Below are 21,405 nucleotides of genomic sequence, written 5' to 3'. Positions count from 1 at the left end.
ATTAAAAAAAAAATAAAGAAACGCAAATGATGTTCTATTGTTACGTAGTAATGATTTCGATGATTTCGAGAAGCTCGGGGAGGCTTTCCAAGGAAACAAATAACAACAAGAAATAATGTTGTACGTTGTGTCAGTGGAAACCTTGACTCTTTAGATGTTTTTTTAACTAATAACACCAGGGCTGTCGCGGGGATCATATCGACAGTAGGCGGCGCTGGGGACTATGGTCCTTCCAGGAGCCGTTTTTGGCCCCTTCGAGCCTGGATATTTACAAAGGATTAACCCCCCCCCCCCCCTCTGCGTTTTCTTTTAATACACAACACGACCATGCAAACTTCAGAATATTCAGGAGCCGAAACAGTGTCATTCTTTTTTTTTTTTTTTCCCCCGTCATCAATGACGACATTCATCGGTGAAACGCGACAGTATTTTATTGGAATAGATGTTGTATTTATCTTTGCGGTGCCCGTTAATGAACAGTGTTCTCGCAGAGCAAGGCCACAAGAAAAGGGCAAACGATAAATGCGTTTCAATGCTGCGTTCCATTAACAATCGGAAATCGGTGGCTCTGAGTCGGCGGGTCCCCACTCCTGCGCTACACGTGCTCTACTGCCTCTCGGCGCGGCCCGGGTCCGAGTTCGACGCGTTGTCAGACCAAGAAAAAGGCATTGTCGAGTCATGTGGCTGTGACGTCGGGTCTGTCACGTCGACCGACTCGGCCCGGGGCGACCTGCCCCGAAATTCCGACTCGGAACTCCGACTTGGCCGTGCCTTCGCGTTTTCCCCCCCCCAAAGGTGGGACGTCGGAGCTTTCCGAGTTGAGACTCGAATGGAACGCAGCGTTACAGAGGTCGGAGCCAGTGTTTTGTTCAAGCGGAAGTGGGCGGGGTCAGGCGGAGGCGCCACCTGGAAGTCCAGCGAAGCCAACGGCCGCTGTAGAGGGTCGCTCTCTGAAATGTGAATCTACAGACACGTCCGATTTACTTCTTGGTTGTTATATATATATATTTTTTTTTTTTACACAGAACCTGTCGTTTTCCGACAACGCCGCAGGTAAGGGTCGACGCTCAGGCCATGTTATGGCCGTGTGGTTGAAAGCTGCGGTCTATCAAGCTAATAGCTAAAGCTAAAGGTGGCTTGTTAGCAACACCCGTGGTCATCGTTAGCCGGTTATCTAACTCATCTAGTGGCTGAATGTAGCACCGGTTCATTTAAACCTTCTCATATGTGCTGGCTTTTGTTATTTTCTCAGAGCGTTTAAACATGAACCGGGCGGCAGATTATTACCACCGCTCCCGCTATGTCATCGCTGAACGACGTCGGCGTGTGACGCTGTCAGCGCCTGGTTTGACAGCTCACTGACAGCGGAAAGCGCCGCAGAGCCACGGCGGCGTTATTCCTGTTAACTTCGTGTCTTAACAGCAAGTCACTCAACCCCGTCAACCTTTCCGTTTGACATAATCGCTGACTGGTCCATTGTGAACTACAGCTATCACTGTAACTAGCAGCCTGTGGCCGGCTGTGCTGCTGGTCAATGGTATGAACAGTTATCACACTGTTGTCACCGTGTGACAGGCTGATACTTGCTATAACTGCTTTGTTTTCTACCCTAGCACACACAGTATATGTACAGATTTTGTCTTATATATATATATATATATATATATATATATATATACATGCATATGGGGGGGGTCTATTGTTAATATCTACATTTATTGTATGTTGCCAAATTCCGAATTTTCAACAATTTTTGTTAATTATTAGGTTTACTGTACATTTTTAGGATAATTATATATTAACAATTTCTTATATATTTGTTTTTTTTATTCATTTATTATTATTGCCTATTGTTTTGACGTGAGCAGCCGTAACACTGCTCTGTCCGTCTCATAGATGGATGTCTCCAAAGATAAGCATAGTAGCATCCAACTTTGAGTTGTGATTGCTACTACGATCTCTAATCTCTTAGGTGTAGAGTTATATCATATACCGTGTGTGTGTGTGTGTGTGTGTGTTCATTTAAGATGTAAGAGTTGTGATAATATGTGTTTTGTAAAGTAATGAACCAGCTTGTAGAGCTTTTTACAGATAGCTTTGTTGAGCGGAAGAAACAGGCTCGCTGAATTGCACAGGATTTGACATGTAATCAAGTCTCTTTTCTCTGTTCCCAACTTAGCCTTAGTTTTCTTCATTATCAAACTCTAAATATTTAGTCCGTCCATGTTAAATGCAGTAGTGATATCCAATGTGAATGTATGGTTACTGACATTGTATCGGGTTGTGTTATAGATGCTCCAAATCAATGCTGTACTAGCCTAGGCTTAGAGAAGATAGTGTGGGTACCATGGCATGCAGGGGAGATGTCAACTAAACCATAGGCCATCGTCATTGTGGCCCCCTGGTAGACATATCGCTCACTGAGGGGCAGGATCTATGTCGCCGTTGTTCCATTGAAAGTTTCATGCTTAAAGGCCTTCCATTCCAGCTTGAAGAAAAAGCTGCTTTCATATAATCATCAATATCAGAGAGAAGATGTTCCTCATGACTTAGTTTTCTGTAGCTAGACAAAGTGTATAAAATGATGTGCAATGAAGGTCTGTTGTAAGTTTTGAATTCAATGTACAATTAAAAATATAACAAATTATGACCTACTATCTGTGATAAAGCCGCGTTTAATTTCATAGCTCATCAAATCCATTGGATAAAGCTCCCTTGATGGGTAGACCCACATAGGGCCAGTGTCGAAATTTGGCTTTTATGGTATTGCGTTAATAGTATCAGGTATTGCTGCATTCTGTATTCAGTTAGAATCATAGTCAATGTATCAGTTTAGAACAATGTCAGACAATACCCAGCCCTCGACCCTCATTAAAATGATTGTCTTTCCACCCACCAGCGAGTCCTCCACCCTCTAATCGGCTCTCTAAGACCAAGTGTGAGCTTGGCAGCTCTCATTCGACTATTCCTGATAAGCGATAATAAGTGGCCACTTGCCCTAACTTAGTTCTGGGGCTTGCATGTCCTGCCGACAGCTATTGTTTTTCTTTTTTTTTTTTTATATGGGCAGAGAATGAGCCACTGCACCACTCTAAATCTGATGACATCTAGTTCCCTCTGTGTTGTCTTTGTATCCTACAGCCTTGGGTCCCCGCGCCAATCACACTCTCTCTCCCTCTGACATCTCTCTGCCGACTGTAAAGATAACCCCTTGAATTCACCAATCGAGAAAGTGAGATTGGCCCGAGCAAGCGTGTGATTTTAAGAGACTGATCTGTTATCACAGATCACCACGCCCATGTGTAAAAATCAGAGAGTCGGGCCGCAAATTTGGAATTGAAGATAAACCTCACTTTGTACCGCGCCTGTACCGACCAGTTACTGCTGGCTCCGCATAATGTGTTCAGACATCAACTGAGGTGCGGTGTTCTGCTGAGGGAAACGTTGTGTTGATAAGGACAGGAGGTTGTCCGCGCGCAGACATACGGAAAAACCAGTTGCGGAGCCTTGTGGTATGAGATCGGATGAGGGTATTTCATGGTGCAGGCATCGCATTGGTCTTGTATTCTGTCAGACTGGATCTAGATGTGTGACGTAGAATCTGCTTATTTGGTTCTGTGTTTTTCACGTAGCTTCATTACATCATATAGAGCAATGGTTTTCAATGTGGGATCAGGAGACCCCTAGGGGGTCCTTCAAGAGGTTCCAGGGGGTCCCTAGCCAAATAGTTACTAGTTAAACATCACCAGTATTTAATTTACCAGACATAAGCACCATTAAAGAATGGACAATAATGACTGTTTTGATCGTAGTTCCATTGTTATCTCCCTAACTATAGTAAATACAGGCATCTGATGCCAATCTTCTCAGAGTGTCCCAGGGACAAAGTCCTGGTGAAATGGTATCCGTTGCCTGTTGCATATTATATTGAGGTTCCTAGAATGAGAATAACTGATTTCACCGATGCCTAATTGCTCCATAATGAGCAAGTTAATCTCACACCTTTTCAACCAGATGTGCTGTCTCAGTTCATAGCTACTCTCTCTCATCCTCTATGGGTTCTGTGGTCGTTTCGCAGAATCAGGTGAGCCATGCTGTCGCCTTCTGACAGCGACTGCCCTCACCTGGAGTGCGTTGGGGAGATCACCAAGGACGAACTCATCCAAAAGTCCCATGTAAGTCTCCCCTCACCCACAGGGTTCTTACCTGATCCTTGAGGTGCTTGAAGTTCTCGAATCTTGTCCTCAGAAATCTAATTAAAAGGAATGACTTGAAAATAGCCCCCTTTGTGCTCAAGTGCTTGAAAAGTCGTTGAAGAAAAACACGATCATTGAAAACCTGTGATATTGTTACTCACATCTTAACGTAATAAAAAGATTTACAAAATCCCTTTTACGACATAGAACATTATTGCAGGGAAATTATGCCAAGGAAATGTCAATTTAGTCTAGCTTGGTTGGAATTGGAAAAAGACACTTATACTAGTCGATGACAATGATATTTATAATAAATATAATAGATATACTAATATAAATACTTTACATTGAGATTAAGATTATATTCTATGTTAATTAATAAAGTTTACATTGAAAATTGATTATATTTGTTTTGCGTGAAGTCCTTGGATATTTCAAAAATACTGCTTAAAGGATTACGTGAAAGTCCTTGAATTTTATTTTGTAATGCCAAAATGAGCCCTGCGCCCACCATCCACCTACTGTATGATGAGAAAAGATTCATACTCGATGAGATTTCATTGTATTGTTAAAATTTCTTGTTCTGGTAGCTATTCTCATTATGTACAAATTGTAAATATATTGATCTTCAATATCCGAATGAGTCCTCATTGAATCAAATCGTGATATTCTGCCCAATAACTAGCCCTCGTATGAATAGACCTTACAGACTTTCCTATAAGGTCATGATATTGCATTGCTGCTGCTGCTGCTGCCTAATTTACCATTCTGCCGCTACTCATAGCATAGGGCTATGTGGATATGATTACTTACCGAAGTGTGTTTGTGTTCCCCCAGGGCCAGTGCCAAGACTGCAAAGTCGGAGGACCAAATCTATGGGCGTGTCTGGAGGTGAGATTACTTTTCAGCTGCTGAGAGAACAGATCGGGAAGTTCAACACCAGCAAAAACAAAAGTTATTTTTTTTGTTTGTAACACCGCTCTATTGCTCTGTGTTTCTAAACAGAACGGCTGTGCCTATGTCGGCTGCGGGGAATCTCACGAAGACCACAGCACCGTCCACTCACAGGTAAGTGTCCTTGGCCCTCAGCAGTGTTCATTCTGATGGGGAACTTCGATGTCTCAAGATTTTTTTTTTTGTGTGGATGAGAAGTTGGAATGAAAGGGAAATAACCTAGAAAGGGAGTAAGGGGTTTGAGAATCATAGGGAGTGAAACAGATAATCGGTTTTAGCTTTTTATGAGCATGCCGCAAATGTGATGTGTATGTAGAACTGGATCATCTATAATTAATGATGATTCCTCTGGGAGATAGGGGAAGACTAGCTAGGACTCGATAGCCCACATGGATACAGTTTCAACAACCCCTTTCCGCTGTGCTCGATCCTTCACTTCGGCTCTATGTGATTAACATTGTTGACAAAGGCTTCTCCATCGGTTTTGCAGGGGTAGGGAAGAAGGGGTTGGGAGAGAGGGAGAAGATAAAATATATGCAAACGTATATCCACACAGCCGCTCAAACATTTGCAAAGGAAGAGCCCACTCATGCAGAAGACTTCCAGTGTTCATTTGAGTTCATAAGAGAAAATTTTGGTCACGTCTAAAATCACGGCCCATTCGAATCGAAATTGAAACGGCCAGAACGAGCCTCAATTTTTGCATCTTACTTTCAGACACCTGTGATACGCATCTCTCCAGCCTCGCCTTGCTTTGTGATATTCAGGAGGATCTTCCGCCATCTTTGAAATAAAGAGGCCATGTTTAATTAGTGCACCAGGGGGCCCTGAGGGGCGGGAGTGCATTTTAATCTCTCCAACTGTGTAATGAGGAAGAGCACGGCGGATCATATCAGTGGGAGATATGGTGGATAGTGCTCAACCTAGCCAGACTGCGAGCAGACCGTATCACAGCCTTTTAACCTGGAGAGCGAAGGAGGGCTTGCCTTGTCCTCTTAAGGTTAATCGTCTTTATCAGATGGAGAAGTCTTTAGTCTCCCTTGTTTCTCAGGGAGCTGTCGTTCCTCGACTTGAGGAACCGTTGTCATCAAAATGAGGGAAACATGTCTGTCTTTGTTTTCTCCTGCCTGCTCGAAATGTACTTCCCTCAGCGGGGTAAGTTCTCAACGGGTCAGATGTCAGGAGGTCAGGAGTGGAAATATGATTATTTTTGGACTCTCTCTCTCTCTCTCTCTCTCTCTCTCTCTCGCTCTCTCTCTCTCTCTCTCTCTTTCTCTCACGGCTTGAATATTGCAAGCACAATATACGTTGTGAAACGCAGCATTTTGTGTGTTTGATTTGCGGAAGTAACTATGTGTAGCCGTAGCAAGCCTTTAGGGTGAATATCAAACTGGTCTTCCTGGAAATCACATTAGTTTTTCGATCATGCACACCCATATCCATTGAAAATTCCTTGAGTTATGGAACCAGTCGCCTAATCCCCAACGTTGGCTGACAGAATAGATCCTCAAGGTCTTACGCAGCCTGGGATGAATAATGCATGGTGAGCTGGTCTGCTGCCACTGCTTACGTTCTGTCTGCTGTCAGCCTGCTGGCGTCTGCGGGAACAGTAGTGGGGGAACAGTAGTGGGTCAGTGGGACTCTGCTGCTTTGGAACCCTGCCGCACTCCTCCTCCTACTCTTACTCTCCCCTCTTATCCTCTTCTTGTAATCCTAGACACATAGCTTGAGATAGGAGCGGCCCTGCTGCCTTGATAGGGCTCAATGTGCCCACACCCGCCCTATCCCAATCCCCATCCCCTTCTCCATATCCCCACCACACCTAAAGAGTTCTTTGTGCCACAAAATAGTAATATGTCTCTGACAGCCTCATATCCAAGATACGCCACCGTGCCAACCCTTCAGTTTAGCCAAAGGATGGACAACGCCATTGAATACATTCCAAAATAATAGCTTATCAGTTGCATGGAAAAAAAACATTTCCACTAATTGCACAACTTCCATATGTGAATTTCTGGTTTGTTGTTGCATGATACAACGATGTGTGCTTACTCTTCATTACAAGGGAGCGATATGGGTTTTTCAGTGGCCAATGCCGTTTTTTAGAGAGTGGGTGGCCGATATATAATGCCGATATCATGTTTTTTTTGCATCTGATAAAATATAACAATTTAATAATAATAACAAATAAGGCACGATTGCTGAACTTAAATGAACATTAATTTAACACTAATGTTATTGTCTGCATAATCAAAAAATTAAACTTTGTAAAAGACAATGTATGAATGAAAAATAAATAAAAATATAGACAGTCATATGGATGTCTGGTCGGGAAATACAGTCGGACAGTAGGAACACACGGGGCAGTCCCTTAACTCAGTTGTGTTAAAAAAAAAAATGTTTTATACAAGTTAGGAAACACAAAAATAAATAAATCTAAAAATAAAAAACACAGGAAAACCACCACGGGAATGCACACACGGCATAGCGCTGTCCGGAGGAGAACAAAAAAAACTCCACTCCAATTTTCTGAGATTTACGTTTTGCCTCAAATGGAAGCACTTTCAAACAGCACTCCTGCTGTTTTCCTTCAAAACCGACCGCGGAGGCTCTGCACTTGCCATCTTTAATGAGCTAACATCATAACAAACCAGAGCAAATGAGACAATGAAAACAGCGAGTGAGCGAGTGAGTGAGAGGAAGGGGGCTATGTGGGCGCTGCAGCAGTGCGTGTCTGTCAACTCGCTGTCAGAGAGAAGAGAGAGCGGGGAAGCGAAGCTGCTACCCAATAGCGCAGAAAATCAGTATTGATGATTTCAAATATTCAGGCTTTAGGGATTGGGCAAATATATCAGCAACCAGCAATTGACTGAGTCAATCGGCAGTTGTTTATTTTAGGCGATTTTCTTTGGTTGACTTTTGTACTTTTATTTTGCTAATTTAATGACCTGTAAAATGCAATTCAAAATGCGCTATATAGGGACCGGTATTCTGCGTCGCTACTCTAACTGCGCCCGGTGCTTTTCTCCCCGTCTGGAGAAATCCTCAAAAAGAAAAAAATCACTGTAAACCCCGTTTTCAGATCATTCTGAAACGGGCTTTCTCTCTTTCTTTGGTTCGGCTTAGTTCAGTTCAGATATTGGAGGAACCCCGCCCTGAGAAGGGGGCAGCTCCCTTCTATTCTGGGGAGCATTCACGCAGAGGCTTTCTCCGGGATCATTACATGATTTGATCCTTTTTGTTTATCCTTTATGATTCGATTTTTTTAAAATATATATTTTTTGAAGTGTATTTTTTATGTGCATTTTTTTTTTAATATGTATATATTTATTGTTTTTCTGTAATTTTTTAGATTGTATATTTTGGTGTTTATCATTAAGTTTAATGTATCTAGGCATATTTTATTGTGTACAGTGTACTGTTAACTGCCATTCAATTTTTTCATTTCATTGCTTTATCATTATTATTGCCTATTTCTCTATGTAAGCTGTTGCTGACACTGCAATTTCCCTCTGGGGATGAATAAACTATCAATAATAATAATAATAATAAATAACAATTCCATATTCTGATCTGTAATCACTCATTGCGCCCTGTGCGTGTGTAGGAGACGCGGCACAACCTTATTGTCAACCTGACGACACTGCGGGTCTGGTGCTACGCCTGTGGCAAGGAGGTGTTCCTGGAGCGGAAACTAGGCCCGAGCTCCCCCCTGGCCAGCAGCAAGCCGCTCCCCTCTCTGCAGAGCACCGGTCAGGTAACCAGGGATTGTCTCAAGGTGGCCAATGCCTGCCCTTGTTCTCAGCTATTGTTTAGTTATATTTATTTGTTTTGGTTGTTGATTAAATATAAAAGAAAAATTATATATATATATATATATGAAGGAAATAAAATAAAAGTTAATAAATAAGGTAAATATTAACAGGCTTTTTATAGTATTTACAACAGCTTTGTTATATAACAATTTACTCTTTCTAAACGTGAAGAGTAATGTACAAGCAGCGTTTCAGTTTGTCTCGCCCGAATTAATTATTACCCCAGCAATTACTTAAATGACATTTCCGATAAGATGTGCGGGGTTTCCCTTTTCACTTCCCAGGATCACAGCCGGGCCCCTGGGAGCCCGACCTCTCTGAGGGTGCCCTCTAATGGCTGCGAGGACCTGGACATGGAAACAGAGGAAGAGGACGAGCTGCGGACCAGAGGTCAGCAGCAACCGTAGTCCTAGATTAACAATTTCACAAAATTGCTATTTGGCGCTTGTGTAATAATTATGAGTTTTTGTTTTGTAAATTTTATCATAGATTTGTACTGACAGCTTATGTTTTGTAAAACCGCTGCTTCAGATAATGTAATGCCCAATCTTTCCAAACATATAACATCAAGATATTGTATTTGCAGGGGTTCCTCATCAATCACGTGTTCTTAGAAAGAAGCCGTCAAAAATTGCTATTTAACTGGCAGCTAGATATGATTATAATATCCTATTAGAATTTAGTCACTGCTAATATTAATGATTGTATTAGTGACTGCTGATTCTGACTATTAGATTGATTCTACTATTTTGACGTTTTTGGCTTTCATTTTACCAGGCTTAACGGGTCTGAAGAACATCGGCAACACCTGCTACATGAACTCTGCCCTCCAGGCCCTGTCCAACTGGTGAGACGTTTTTGCTCCCCTTCCGGCGGAAGTGGCCTTTTCGCATTTCCCTGTAGGGTCTTCTTTCCAATTGTACTCCCGTGCATTCTCCCTATTTATTTATTTCATCTCCACCCCATCCCCCCTAGCTTGAAAGCAGCTTTCTCCACTTGTTGTTTTCACAGTTTTTGTTCTCGTCTTTTTACTTTGTATTGGATACAGGATTGACTTTCCTCCCGTTGAATTCTTTATGACTGGACGTTCACACACACTCCACATACCATTTGATATACTCCGATCAGCCACAATATTAAAACCACCTGCCTAATACTGTGTAGATCCCCCTCGTGTTGCCAAAACAGCTCTGACCCATCGAGGCATGGACTCCACAAGACCTCTGAAGGTGCCTGTGGTATCTGGCACCAAGACGTTAGCAGCAGATCCTTTAAGTCCTGTAAGTTGTGAGGTGGGGTCTCCATGGATCGGGCTTATTGTTCCAGCACAGCCCACAGATGCTCCATCGGATTGAGATCTCAGGAATTTGAAGGCCAAGTCATCACCTTGAACTCTTTGTCATGTTCCTCAAACCATTCCTGAACAATTTTTGCAGTGTGGCAGGGTCATTATCCTGCTGAAAGAGGCCACTGCAATCAAGGAGTACCGTTGCCATGAAGGGGTGTACTTGATCTGCAACAATGTTTAGGTAGGTGGTACGTGTTAAAGTAACATCCACATGAACACCAGGACCCAAGGTTTCCCAGCAGAACATTGTCCAGAGCATCACACTGCCTCCACCGCCTTGCCTTCTTCCCATAGTGCATCCTGGTCTCATTTCTTCCCCAGGTAAACCACGCACACGCACCCGACTATCCACATGATGTAATGAAAACATGATTCATCAGACCAGACCACCTTCTTCCATTTCTCCATGGTCCAGTTCTGACGCTCACACGCCCGTTGTAGGTGCTCTAACCTGTCTGCGGCTATGCAGCCCCATACGCAGCAAGCTGCAATGCACTGTGTGTTCTGACACCTTTCTATCATAGCAGCATCACCTTTTTCAGCAATTTTTGCTACAGTAGCTCTTCTCACAATCTGACTGTGGTGGATGGGATGGCTCGAGCAGCCACACCACTTGTTGGTTTGGCTAACAAGCATCAGGTGTGGCTGCTCAAGCCATCCCATCCACTACACTAACCAATAGGGTTGTCCAGGGCTGGCACTTCCTATAGGCGGGATAGGTGGATGCCTGGTGCGCCATCCCAGGGGGGATGCACGGAGAGCCAGCGATCGGGGCACATTTTGCGCACCTGTCTCCCTCTCCGATGGTATCGATGATGTGAGTGCCGGCGATGTGCCTCATAGCATCATTTTATTTTTTGTTACTTTTCAATGTTTTGTCTTCAGAATATAACAATTACAAGGCTTCAAGTTAAATCAATAAGGCAATATTGTACTGTGATTGAAGGTTTTTCTTTTTACAATTCAATAGTTAAATAAAGATATGTTCATATCAAAGATAGTCAATTCATGCATATCATTTCATCAACACGTAGGCCTCACCTACCGGAATGAGCAGTTTCTATGTTGACTGTATCCATTTTTGTGTTGGTCATACTGTAGAATAATTTTTTGCTTGTTTAGTGAATAATATAGAAGATAAGGAGCATTAAAAATTGCATACTAATTGCAATACCAATATTGGTCTAAAAATATCACTATTTGATTATTTTCCCAAATTGCTCAGCCCTAGCGCCCATGACCCTATCACCAGTTCACCGGTTGTCCTTCCTTGGACCACTTTTGGAAAGTACTAACCACTGCATACCGGGAACACCCCACAAGACCTTGTCGTCTTGTCATCACAATTTGGCCCTTCTCAAAATTGCCCAAATCCTTACGCTTGCCCATTTTTCCTGCTTCCAACACATCAACTTCAAGAACTGACCGTTCACTTGCTGCCTAATATATCCCACCCCTTGACAGGTGCCACTGGAATGCAATTTGCAATATTTTTCACTTCACATGTCACTGTTTTTAATTTTGTTGCTGATCGGTGTATATGGTGGACTAGATGTTACACAGCCTGGATGTACGATATATAAAAAAAAAAAGAGATGTGGGTCAAAATTTGCAATCTAAATCAAAGCGCCATAAATAGAATTGACTGAGTTGCAAGTTTGCGAATTGAAAATTCTGCAGACTTTTTTTTCCCCCTTAACTTTCCTTTGATTTCTGTTCATGTGTGTGCCTCTTTGGTTGGCTTAAGGGAGAATTTGACACTGTGTTTCCTTTGCATTTTTCATTTTTCCCCACCGACTCCATTTCGGTTCGATGACGTGCGAGAGACGGTTGTGACCCTTCTGAAAATGCTATGATCTTTGTCCAGCGGTGGATTGTTGTGTCAGCTGTTCTCCATGTCCTTTCACACTTGCTTCAGCCGGCTCATGGGCTTTTGTTCCACTAACTATAAACAAGAAGCAGAAGTAGTGTTAGATGTAGTTTCAAGTAAATTAAGAGGCCGTGAATGTGAAATAGACAATTTTCTGTTCAGTTACACGCTGGTTATTATGACTTCTGAAAAGCATTCTGGATTGTTTTGCTGTCAGACTGTCCAGGTTTCCAGATTGTAAAATATAAAATTGTATCTCTTTGGTACAGCCCACCCTTGACACAATTCTTCCTTGAGTGTGGCGGCCTTGTGAGGACTGACAAGAAGCCTGCCCTCTGCAAAAGCTACCAGAAACTAGTGTCAGACCTCTGGCACAAGAACAGGTCAATCTCTCGCTTACTTACTCATGCATTATTTTTTTATTTTTTTAATCTACAAATGAACACCGAACTGTTGACCTTCTGGCTAGTATTAATGACTGATTCCGGAGATACTTTACATGAGAAACTGCTGTAAGGCTTATTAGTGTGTGGATGATAATGTTTTTTTGTGTCGTAGACCTTCCTATGTGGTGCCAACCACCCTGTTCCAGGGGATCAAGACGGTCAACCCCATGTTCAGAGGATATTCTCAACAGGTATTTATTTTTTATTTATTATTTGGGGTGGCATGGCGCAGGAGGTAGAGCGGGTCGTCTAGTAATCAGAGGGTTCCAGCTTCGATCCCTCCTCCCCGGCAGCGTGCCAAAGTGTCCTTGAGCAAGACACTGAACCCCTAATTGCTCTCGTTGAGAAGGTGTGCGCCTTGCACAGTTTCCGCCGCCGCCATCAATGTACGAATGTGTGTGTGTGTGAATGGGTGAATGTGAGGCACGTATTGTAAAGCACCTTGAGTGGTCGCAAGATTGGAAAAGCGTTATATAAGATGCAGTCCATTTACCATTATGTTTATTGATCACAGCTTAGTATTGAGAGTAATGTTTTATGTATTACGCATTGGAATGCACAATTGGAAGTGTTCAAGCGCCTTTACTCCTGTCTTCTAAATCAAGCATTTCAAGGCTGAATAGCAACTTATTAAGTTAGTTTGGCTTGCTGCTGTTTGTTCAGAGGACTTAGCCGGGTAACATTCATTTATCACACTGTGCTGGGTTGCACTGCCTCACAATTAATGTCTTCAGGAACATTCAAGGTTCTCAGAGGGAGGAGTAACTTTGTTCAGTGTGAGGAAACCAGATGGCTGAGATTCGTCACTTTTGATTGCACGTTCATACACAGTTGGTTTGGGATTGGAGGATGCAAAATTTGTATAAATGGTAATGCAAAGTGGATATCTTTTGCCACAGGAAAGAATTCAGTGTTTGTCCAACATCCATTAGGGCTGGAGGATTCAAAAATGTTACCACCAATTATGACTATTAAATTGCAATAATGGATATTTTCAAATTAAAGACTTGGGAATTGATGTCTAGTTAATTGCTGTGAAAGCTGACAAACTTTCTAGTGGATTCAACATTTCCTATCTATAATCAAAAGTTTATTTTGTTGTGGTTGTCCCCTCATTGGCTTCAGGACTCCCAGGAGTTCCTGCGCTGCTTGATGGACCAGCTCCATGAGGAGCTCAAAGAGCTACAGCCGGAGCCCAGTGACCAATCAAACGATATCACAGTGGACGATGTCCCCGAAGACTTACACGGCCAATCAGACAATGATTTCCAGTCGTGCGAGTCGTGTGGCAGCAGCGATCACGCTAATAACGAGGTGCAGGGTGGGGGCGACGGGCGGCCGATGGATGACGGCAACGAGGCCGAGATGCTAATTCCTGAGCGAGACGAGATCCAGGCCAACAGAGAGTGGCAGAAGGAGAAGAACATGATCAACGACTTGTACCGCTCTGGCATTACTGGCAGTGGTGACATTGGTGGGGGAGTTGGAGCGGATCTGGACAAAGACGTTGACACCACCAATGAGGCCATTATCAGCAGCCAGGGAGCCCTCAAGGTGCAAGGCAAGAATACAGGTAATTGTGGAGAAGAATAAACTTTTAGACTCACAGAAAATAAACTGTATGGCATCAAGCAAAGGCATTTTAGTATCTGTACTATATGTAACTCTGACTTTGGCTCTCTGCCAGATTCTTTCCCAGACATCCAGGTGTCCAGCATCACCAGACCACAGAGTCCACTCCAAATGGAAGGACACCTTCCCAAAATGTCCAGTAGCCCTCCTAAAGCTGCCTCTGGGTGGCCAAACCTCAGCTCCGCTCACAAGAAAGGTACCATTGGAACTTGGCTATGAAGCAAATAAGAACTTCAGAATGATCTTCAAAATTAGTCATATACAGCTTTAAAGCCTTAAAGTTCATGGATACATTTAGGCGGCTGTGTCCTCAATAAACTGACACACTCTGAGATTAATAAATACATTTTCTTTTAATTATTTTTGCTTTTCAACAACAGTGACCACATTTAGTCCACCAAAGAACATGCGTCAGAAGAAATACCGCAGCGTCATTTCAGATGTCTTCGATGGAACCATCGTCAGCTCAGTCCAGTGCCTCACCTGCGATCGGGTGAGTGTTGATGTTGACAACGTTTATGAAGGAGAAAGTTATTTTCAAACTCTGTGCTCAGCTTCAAACAAAGACCAACATGTATGCAGTTTCTCTGTCTGGGAATGTAAACAAAAAACTGAAAGATGAATCAATCATTTGATTCCTACCGATAATAGGTGCTGTTGTAATGTCTCTATAGTACATGTCATTTTAAAAGACTTCTGTTTGTGTCTGCTGTGAACCCCAGGTGTCTGTGACACTGGAGAACTTCCAGGACATCTCGCTGCCCATCCCGGGGAAGGAGGACCTGGCCAAGCTTCACTCCTCCACCCACCAGACTGCTCTGGTCAAAGCCGGCTCCTGTGGGGAGGCTTATGCACCACAGGGCTGGATTTCTTTTGTCATGGAATACATTAAGAGGTACACTCATAAAATATTTATGTTGTTTATATATATATTTAAGTACATCAACAACATACATTTGTGCAATATTCATGTTGTTGAATTACATTTACGTAAACTGACAGTGTAAATAGCTATACAGTACTCCGCTGACAATTCTAGCTATACATACAGGCAGATTAACCAAATAATGGCAACGCCCAATGTAGATCCTGAGTCTTTATTTTATTATCTTCTAGTTGGTTCTGGGGTCCCGTGGTTACGTTGCAGGATTGTCTGGCAGCTTTCTTTGCCAGAGATGAGCTGAAAGGTAACCAAGTTGTTCTCGCGTTGTCCTTCCATCTGCCAATATTGTCTGTTTACAAATCGGAACCAAACAATACTTAACAGAGTGTTCTGTGTGTTGCAGGAGACAATATGTACAGCTGTGAAAAATGCAAGAAGTGAGTACCTTTTTTTTTTTTTTTTTTTTTTTTTCCTTTTTTATCTTTAATATGGAATCTATTAAGATGAACTGAACAAATACCAATACCTGCCAAAACATCGGTCTGATTGATTTTCTTTTTTCCCTTTCAGATTACGAAATGGTGTCAAATTTTGCAAAGTTCAGAGCTTGCCAGAGGTATACCAGGAATTCAAATTGCTTCTCACATTGCAAGACACAAACCACAAAGAAATAGCTTGTCTTTATTGCAGTGAAATTGAAAAGCTCCATTTTTCTCTTTCTTCAGATCCTGTGCGTTCACTTAAAGCGTTTCAGACATGAGCTGATGTTCTCCACCAAGATAGGAACCCATGTGTCCTTCCCCCTCGAGGGATTGGACCTGCAGCCTTTCCTGGCCAAAGACAGCAGCGCTCAGACCACCACCTATGACCTGCTGTCTGTCATCTGTCATCACGGCACGGCTAGCAGTGAGTGGGCACGGCCGATGGCACAGGACATGAGGAAATATTCATTGCATCGGACATCCTCTCGAAGGATGGTGGTCTTAACTGCTTTCCCTTTGCTTGAACTCAGGTGGACACTACATAGCCTACTGCCGAAATGACCTCAACAACCTGTGGTATGAGTTTGATGACCAAAGTGTGACCGAAGTTTCAGAGTCTTGTGTCCAGAACGCTGAGGCCTACGTTCTGTTCTACAAGTATGCCTGCCGCTCTACGTACATATCCATCACAAAATATTAACAGTAACAGTATTGCAGAGTTGTTTAAGCGGCTGAATGGTTAAGAAAATATTCAGGGGCTTGAGGGGGTATCATGAAATCGTATGCAACTGACAGTGGAGGCAATTTATTCGGATCACTCATAATGTACACGCCCACTTAAACAACTGATTCACCTTCAAGCAAAGAGAGGTGGCTGCTATCTGGTCAAAACACTTTGCCCTTGACAGGACAGGTGTTGTAAAAACACTTCTCTTGATAGACCAAAGTCATGTCGTGTGAGAAGCTGCTGCTGATCTGTTGTTACTGCTCTTCCCTGCAACAGGAAAAGCAATGAGGACGCGCTGAAGGAGCGCAGAAGGGTAACAGGCCTGCTGAACATGATGGAGCCCAGCCTACTACAGTTCTACGTGTCTCGCCAGTGGCTCAACAAGTTCAAGACCTTTGCGGAACCGGGGCCCATCTCCAATGACGACTTCCTCTGCTCACACGGAGGTACGAATGCAGAGGAAGACCCTCTCCACACTCCCTTCATGGGTCAAGATGTCCTTCATTGGGGGGGATCTGTTTCTCTGCCCCGCTTCTCTCCCGAACAATCGTTTGCCCAAATGGCAGAACCGCCAGACATCCCCTCCCTTAGCACCCACTTTGCCTTTGATCTGAGCCGAGGATTTTATTCTTTGAAAAAGGCTGTAGAGTTTTCCCAGCATCACATACGGACTTCAAAAGGGTCTCTCCGACTTCTTCTTTCCTGAACCATTCGCCCTATAGCTTAGAGGGAAGGATTCTACAAGGAACCGTGCAAATCATGCATGGCTCCTTATACAAGGATCCTGAATTTTAAATTGGCAATGTTGAAGATGATAAAACACATTGAGATTAACGTTTTACACTGTTAAGATACAAAGAGCTAAATTACATTGCCTCTTCCATATTACTGCCTGAGCAAATGCATCAATTGCAAAAAAAATGCAAATTAAGCAAAATTAATTTGAAGCAGAAAATGTATGTATGTTAGTTGTCTTTATTGAATGAAAAGACACAAATTTGCTTTCATTTCTTTAACACAACTACAGAACAATGACTTAGATTCCTGCTTAATACTACAAATCACAAACTCAAATAAAGTTGTATTGTTCTACCAGGGGTGGGGTACTGTAGAGAGGGAGATAGTATTGAAAATCAGAAGGAATTGGTCTTATGGCACCTTGAAGATTAAATTTAAGACTACATTTACAGATTAAAGACTACATTTACATCGGTTCGTAAGGTGCAGTAATTGAAATGACTTTTTTGTCATTGCAGCCATTGAGAGATTATAGTATATGCAACATAATTCCACTCTTAACGCCAGTGCCTTGGTACACTGATAGCTTTGTGTGTTTTCACCTTCTGCCAACTTTAATTCAGTACAACGGTAGGAAATGCAGGTTTATAGAAATAAACCTGCATGGATGTTTTTAATGTGTTTTTACCAGGTGTGCCACCCAACAAGGCGGCTGTTATTGATGACCTGGTGGTGATGCTTCCGCAGAATGTGTGGGATCATCTTTACAGCAGGTACAGTAGCTAGCAAAGCCAAATGTGTGAGGCTTACGTGGATCTGGATAGATTTTTGCCATCATTCTTCTCATAATCCAGTATTGGCATTACAAGTGTAAATTACATAACATGGTTCTCTTTATCATAAAATGTGATTAAAAAGTTGTACTTAAAATGTATTTTAGTGGTGCTGAGCACTCCAGGTAAAATGTAAACTGCTCTGAATAGGTATGGAGGTGGACCGGCAGTCAACCACCTGTATGTCTGTCACACGTGCCAGACTGAGATCGAGAGGCTGGAAAAACGACGCAAGACGGAGCTTGACATGTTTGTCCGGGTACGTCTTTCGTCCCCTTTAGGAACCCGTCTAGCTAGACCACCGGCTAGTTATTAGTTCGAGAGATGGATAGAATAACATTCTAGCTTTTCTTATAGAGCTTTTGCTATGCAAGGTGGAGATTGGTGTGAACAATTGCCTTTGTGTAGCCAGTGCTTGTGGCTGTGTATAGAGCTATTCTCCAGGCTCTTTAACCAGTTGATGGGCTGCCCGTGATTGCGTTCACCCCAGCGGGAGGTGAGAGGTGTGAGCCTGATGAAAGCCTCATCATTAATGCATAGGGATAGATGCAGCAAGGGATTGGCTCCACGGCCCGCCCTCCTCACACAATGGTGGTCTAGAAAGAGGTAGATAGAGTGCAGGGGTGTGTGTGTGTGTGTGTGTGTGTCTGGGAGATGGCATCTTTTGAGAGATGTAAAGTTGCGAGAGGAGTGACATTTCTTATAAAGCGAGTTGGACTCATTTCTAATTGCAATGACTGATAGTGCAGAGTTTCTATTGATCTCTCAGGCTTTTTACCCTTTTTTTTTCTAACCACATACCTCCTTATTTCTTCTCACCTCTCCCCTGCCCCCTTCATCTCCTCCACTCACTCCTCCCCCATTGACCCTTTCTTTCTATTTGTCTCCCGTCACTACAGCTAAACAAGGCGTTTCAGGAGGAGGAGTCTCCAGTGGTCATATACTGCATCAGCATGCATTGGTTTCGGGAGTGGGAGGGCTTCGTCAAAGGAAAGGACAATGGTGAGTGGATAGGAAGTCTCCTCTCTCCACCCATAATTCGGTGTCATTGTTTGCACAAAAGGGTACACTCTTACAGTCGATGCAGGCACCGTGATCTGGTTAACTGGTGGATAAATATATTTTAATGTGTAAAGGTGTTTTCACATGGATCAAATTGTGCTGTTTAAAAAATAATAATAATAAAATAATAGGGAAATTTCCGATTCCCTCTTTTTTTTTTTTTTTTTTTTTTTAATCTTCAAAGAGGATGCACTAGTCGCCTGTGCCAAGCTTGCTTGCTGCTACTGCAAAGTGAAGTGTCAAAATGTATTCCAGTTCCTTTCACTTGCCCTCATTTCTTCGCCTCTCATGCCTTTTATCTTCACATCTGCAAGAGCTGAGATCTATCATTTGTGTTTTTTCCCGCTACCGCAACAGTTTTTCTTTTGGTTATCTAGTGCAGGGATGCCTGTGACGTCGCTTTGATTATGTGACGACTACTACAGCTTTGACATCAGGGGACAAATAACTGGTCGAGGACAATTAGTGTTTTGTATCACACAAGCTTGATAGGGTGTGAATCTTAACATGGAGTATTATAGTAGTAGTATTATTATAGTATTATTATAGTTGTAGTATTATTATAGTATTAGTACTATTATAAAAGTAGTATAGTATTATTATTATTATTATTATAGTAGTAGTATAGTAGTAGTATTATAGTATTAGTATGATATGGTATTAGTAGTAGTATTATATTATTAATAACATAGTAGTATTATAGTAGTAGTATTATTATAGTAGTTGTATTATAGTAGGTGGAGTATTTTATTGTAGTAGTGGTATTATTGTAGTAGTAGTATAATAGTATTATTATAGTAGTAGTATTATTATAGTATTATTTTAGTAGTAGTAGTATTTGTACATTTAGAAGTAGTACAATGGTGTGAAAAAATCTCTTTTTCCCTTTGAAGATCCACCAGGGCCTATCGACAACTCGAAGATCGCAATAAACAAAAATGGTCATCTAACGCTCAAACAAGGTATCGTGCCCTTTTCACTTTTGCCACTTCCTGGTGCAGTTGATCATATGCGTTGGTTTTAGGGGTTGATGAATTTGATCACAGTCTCGGGTTGTGTATGAAACGCAATGTAATGTAAACAGCAGCAACATTCACCCCCGGTGTCTGCGGGTCACTCCCTCAACAGGAGCCGACTCGGGACAGATCTCCGAGGAGACGTGGAACTTCCTCCACTCCATCCACGGCGGAGGACCCGTGGTGACGGTGCGGCCGAGCGTCAGTCACCAGGAGACGGAATCGTCACAGTCGGAGGAGAAGATTGAGGTGGAGACCCGCTCGGTCTAGCAAACAACCTGGAGGGAGGGATATCAAAAAGAAACTTCCGGAAATAAGAAGCCTTTTTTTGTTTTGTTTTTTTGCACTTGTTCCAAAAGCATTGGAGCGACGGAGCTCGACTTCACTGTACAGCAGCCTTTGATGACGTAGAGGGAATAAACCTGTGGAAAAGGGCGTGTCACATTCTACATGTCTGTATATAGATCCAACACTTCTATTAGCACTGTACGGCTCATATGTCGGGATGTTTCCAGAACCAAACATTTCAGCGTATTTGCCGCTGAAGTTTCCATTGAATGCCACGTTTTTCTCTTTTTACTTTTTTTTTTTTTCTTTTCTTGACCAAATGAGCTTAATTGTCCGTGTGTGTGTGTGTGTGTGTGTTTGTTTGTTTGTTGACGGTGATGAATCGCTGCATCTGGCTGTAGATAAACAGCACCTTTCTGTTGTTCAACAAGATCGTCCAAAATGAACAACGACAAAGGCGAACTCTGACACTTTACCCAATCAGCGAATCACGCCGTTCATCAGAGACTAATTAGCCGCTCGCCTCGGGAACGGAGCGGTCGTGCTGCGCTGCTCTGCGGACGGGCGGAGCGGCATGTTGACGTCGTCTGCTTGTGTTTCAATGTTCCCGGTTCGACGGCACATCCAGGAGCCCGGGAACTTATTTATCCCTCAACTCGAAACGGCGTCGTTGACGGTGTGGATCAAAAGCCTCGTTTTGTAGAAGAGGTCTGGCCAGGCGGAGAGCGTTCCCAATGCATGTTTAGACGACACCGAATCACACGGGCAAACTGAGAATGCGCTGAAGAGATGGAGGAAAGCATCAAATACATAAATACATATGTAATCACCACGATCCAGATGAGGCATTAATGTTCAGACGGGCAGCGTTGCTTCATATTGACTGAAAAGGGATAACCATTGAATGTTGTGCTGTTATTCCATATTTAATATGGAATCTTTGAATAGAAATGTCCATATTTTGCTGACTCGCAACATTAAAAGATTAAAACATTGTGTTCATGAATCAATTGTGTTGTGTTGCTTTTTTTTGGCACGTGTGTTATTATGGCAAGTTTGCCTTCTACTTTCAACAAAAAGTGATTTCGAATTGTGCCAATAATCCTAAATGGGTT

The 21,405-nt window shown here is 42.7% G+C and overlaps 1 protein-coding gene across 2 annotated transcripts; it reads left to right on the top strand.

Moving 5' to 3' along the window:
- The first annotated feature begins 946 nt into the window (after nucleotides 1–946).
- Nucleotides 947–21,296, top strand: usp33 (ubiquitin specific peptidase 33). Of its 2 annotated transcripts, XM_080010624.1 has the most exons (24): nucleotides 947–1,053; nucleotides 4,079–4,175; nucleotides 5,034–5,087; nucleotides 5,202–5,264; nucleotides 8,758–8,907; nucleotides 9,250–9,355; nucleotides 9,743–9,812; nucleotides 12,453–12,566; nucleotides 12,742–12,820; nucleotides 13,755–14,202; nucleotides 14,317–14,457; nucleotides 14,642–14,754; nucleotides 14,984–15,156; nucleotides 15,378–15,448; nucleotides 15,548–15,581; nucleotides 15,715–15,760; nucleotides 15,870–16,050; nucleotides 16,157–16,283; nucleotides 16,630–16,799; nucleotides 17,783–17,864; nucleotides 18,075–18,183; nucleotides 18,824–18,926; nucleotides 19,880–19,948; nucleotides 20,115–21,296. In XM_080010624.1, exons 2-24 carry the CDS (start codon nucleotides 4,092–4,094, stop codon nucleotides 20,270–20,272), a joined length of 2,745 nt encoding a protein of 914 aa, XP_079866750.1. In that variant the 5' UTR covers nucleotides 947–1,053; nucleotides 4,079–4,091; the 3' UTR covers nucleotides 20,273–21,296. The 2 variants fall into 2 exon arrangements, with proteins under 2 accessions (XP_079866750.1, XP_079866751.1); XM_080010625.1 differs by lacking the exons at nucleotides 947–1,053; nucleotides 4,079–4,175; nucleotides 5,034–5,087; ... (2 more) ...; nucleotides 9,250–9,355; nucleotides 9,743–9,812 and adding an exon at nucleotides 11,102–11,130.
- The last annotated feature ends 109 nt before the right edge of the window (nucleotides 21,297–21,405 follow it).

The sequence above is a fragment of the Zeus faber genome (genome assembly GCF_960531495.2).
Source record: "Zeus faber genome assembly, chromosome: 12".
Taxonomy (NCBI): domain Eukaryota; kingdom Metazoa; phylum Chordata; class Actinopteri; order Zeiformes; family Zeidae; genus Zeus; species Zeus faber.
Note: the sequence above shows the minus strand (reverse complement) of the source record. Positions and strands in the feature narration are given on the sequence as shown.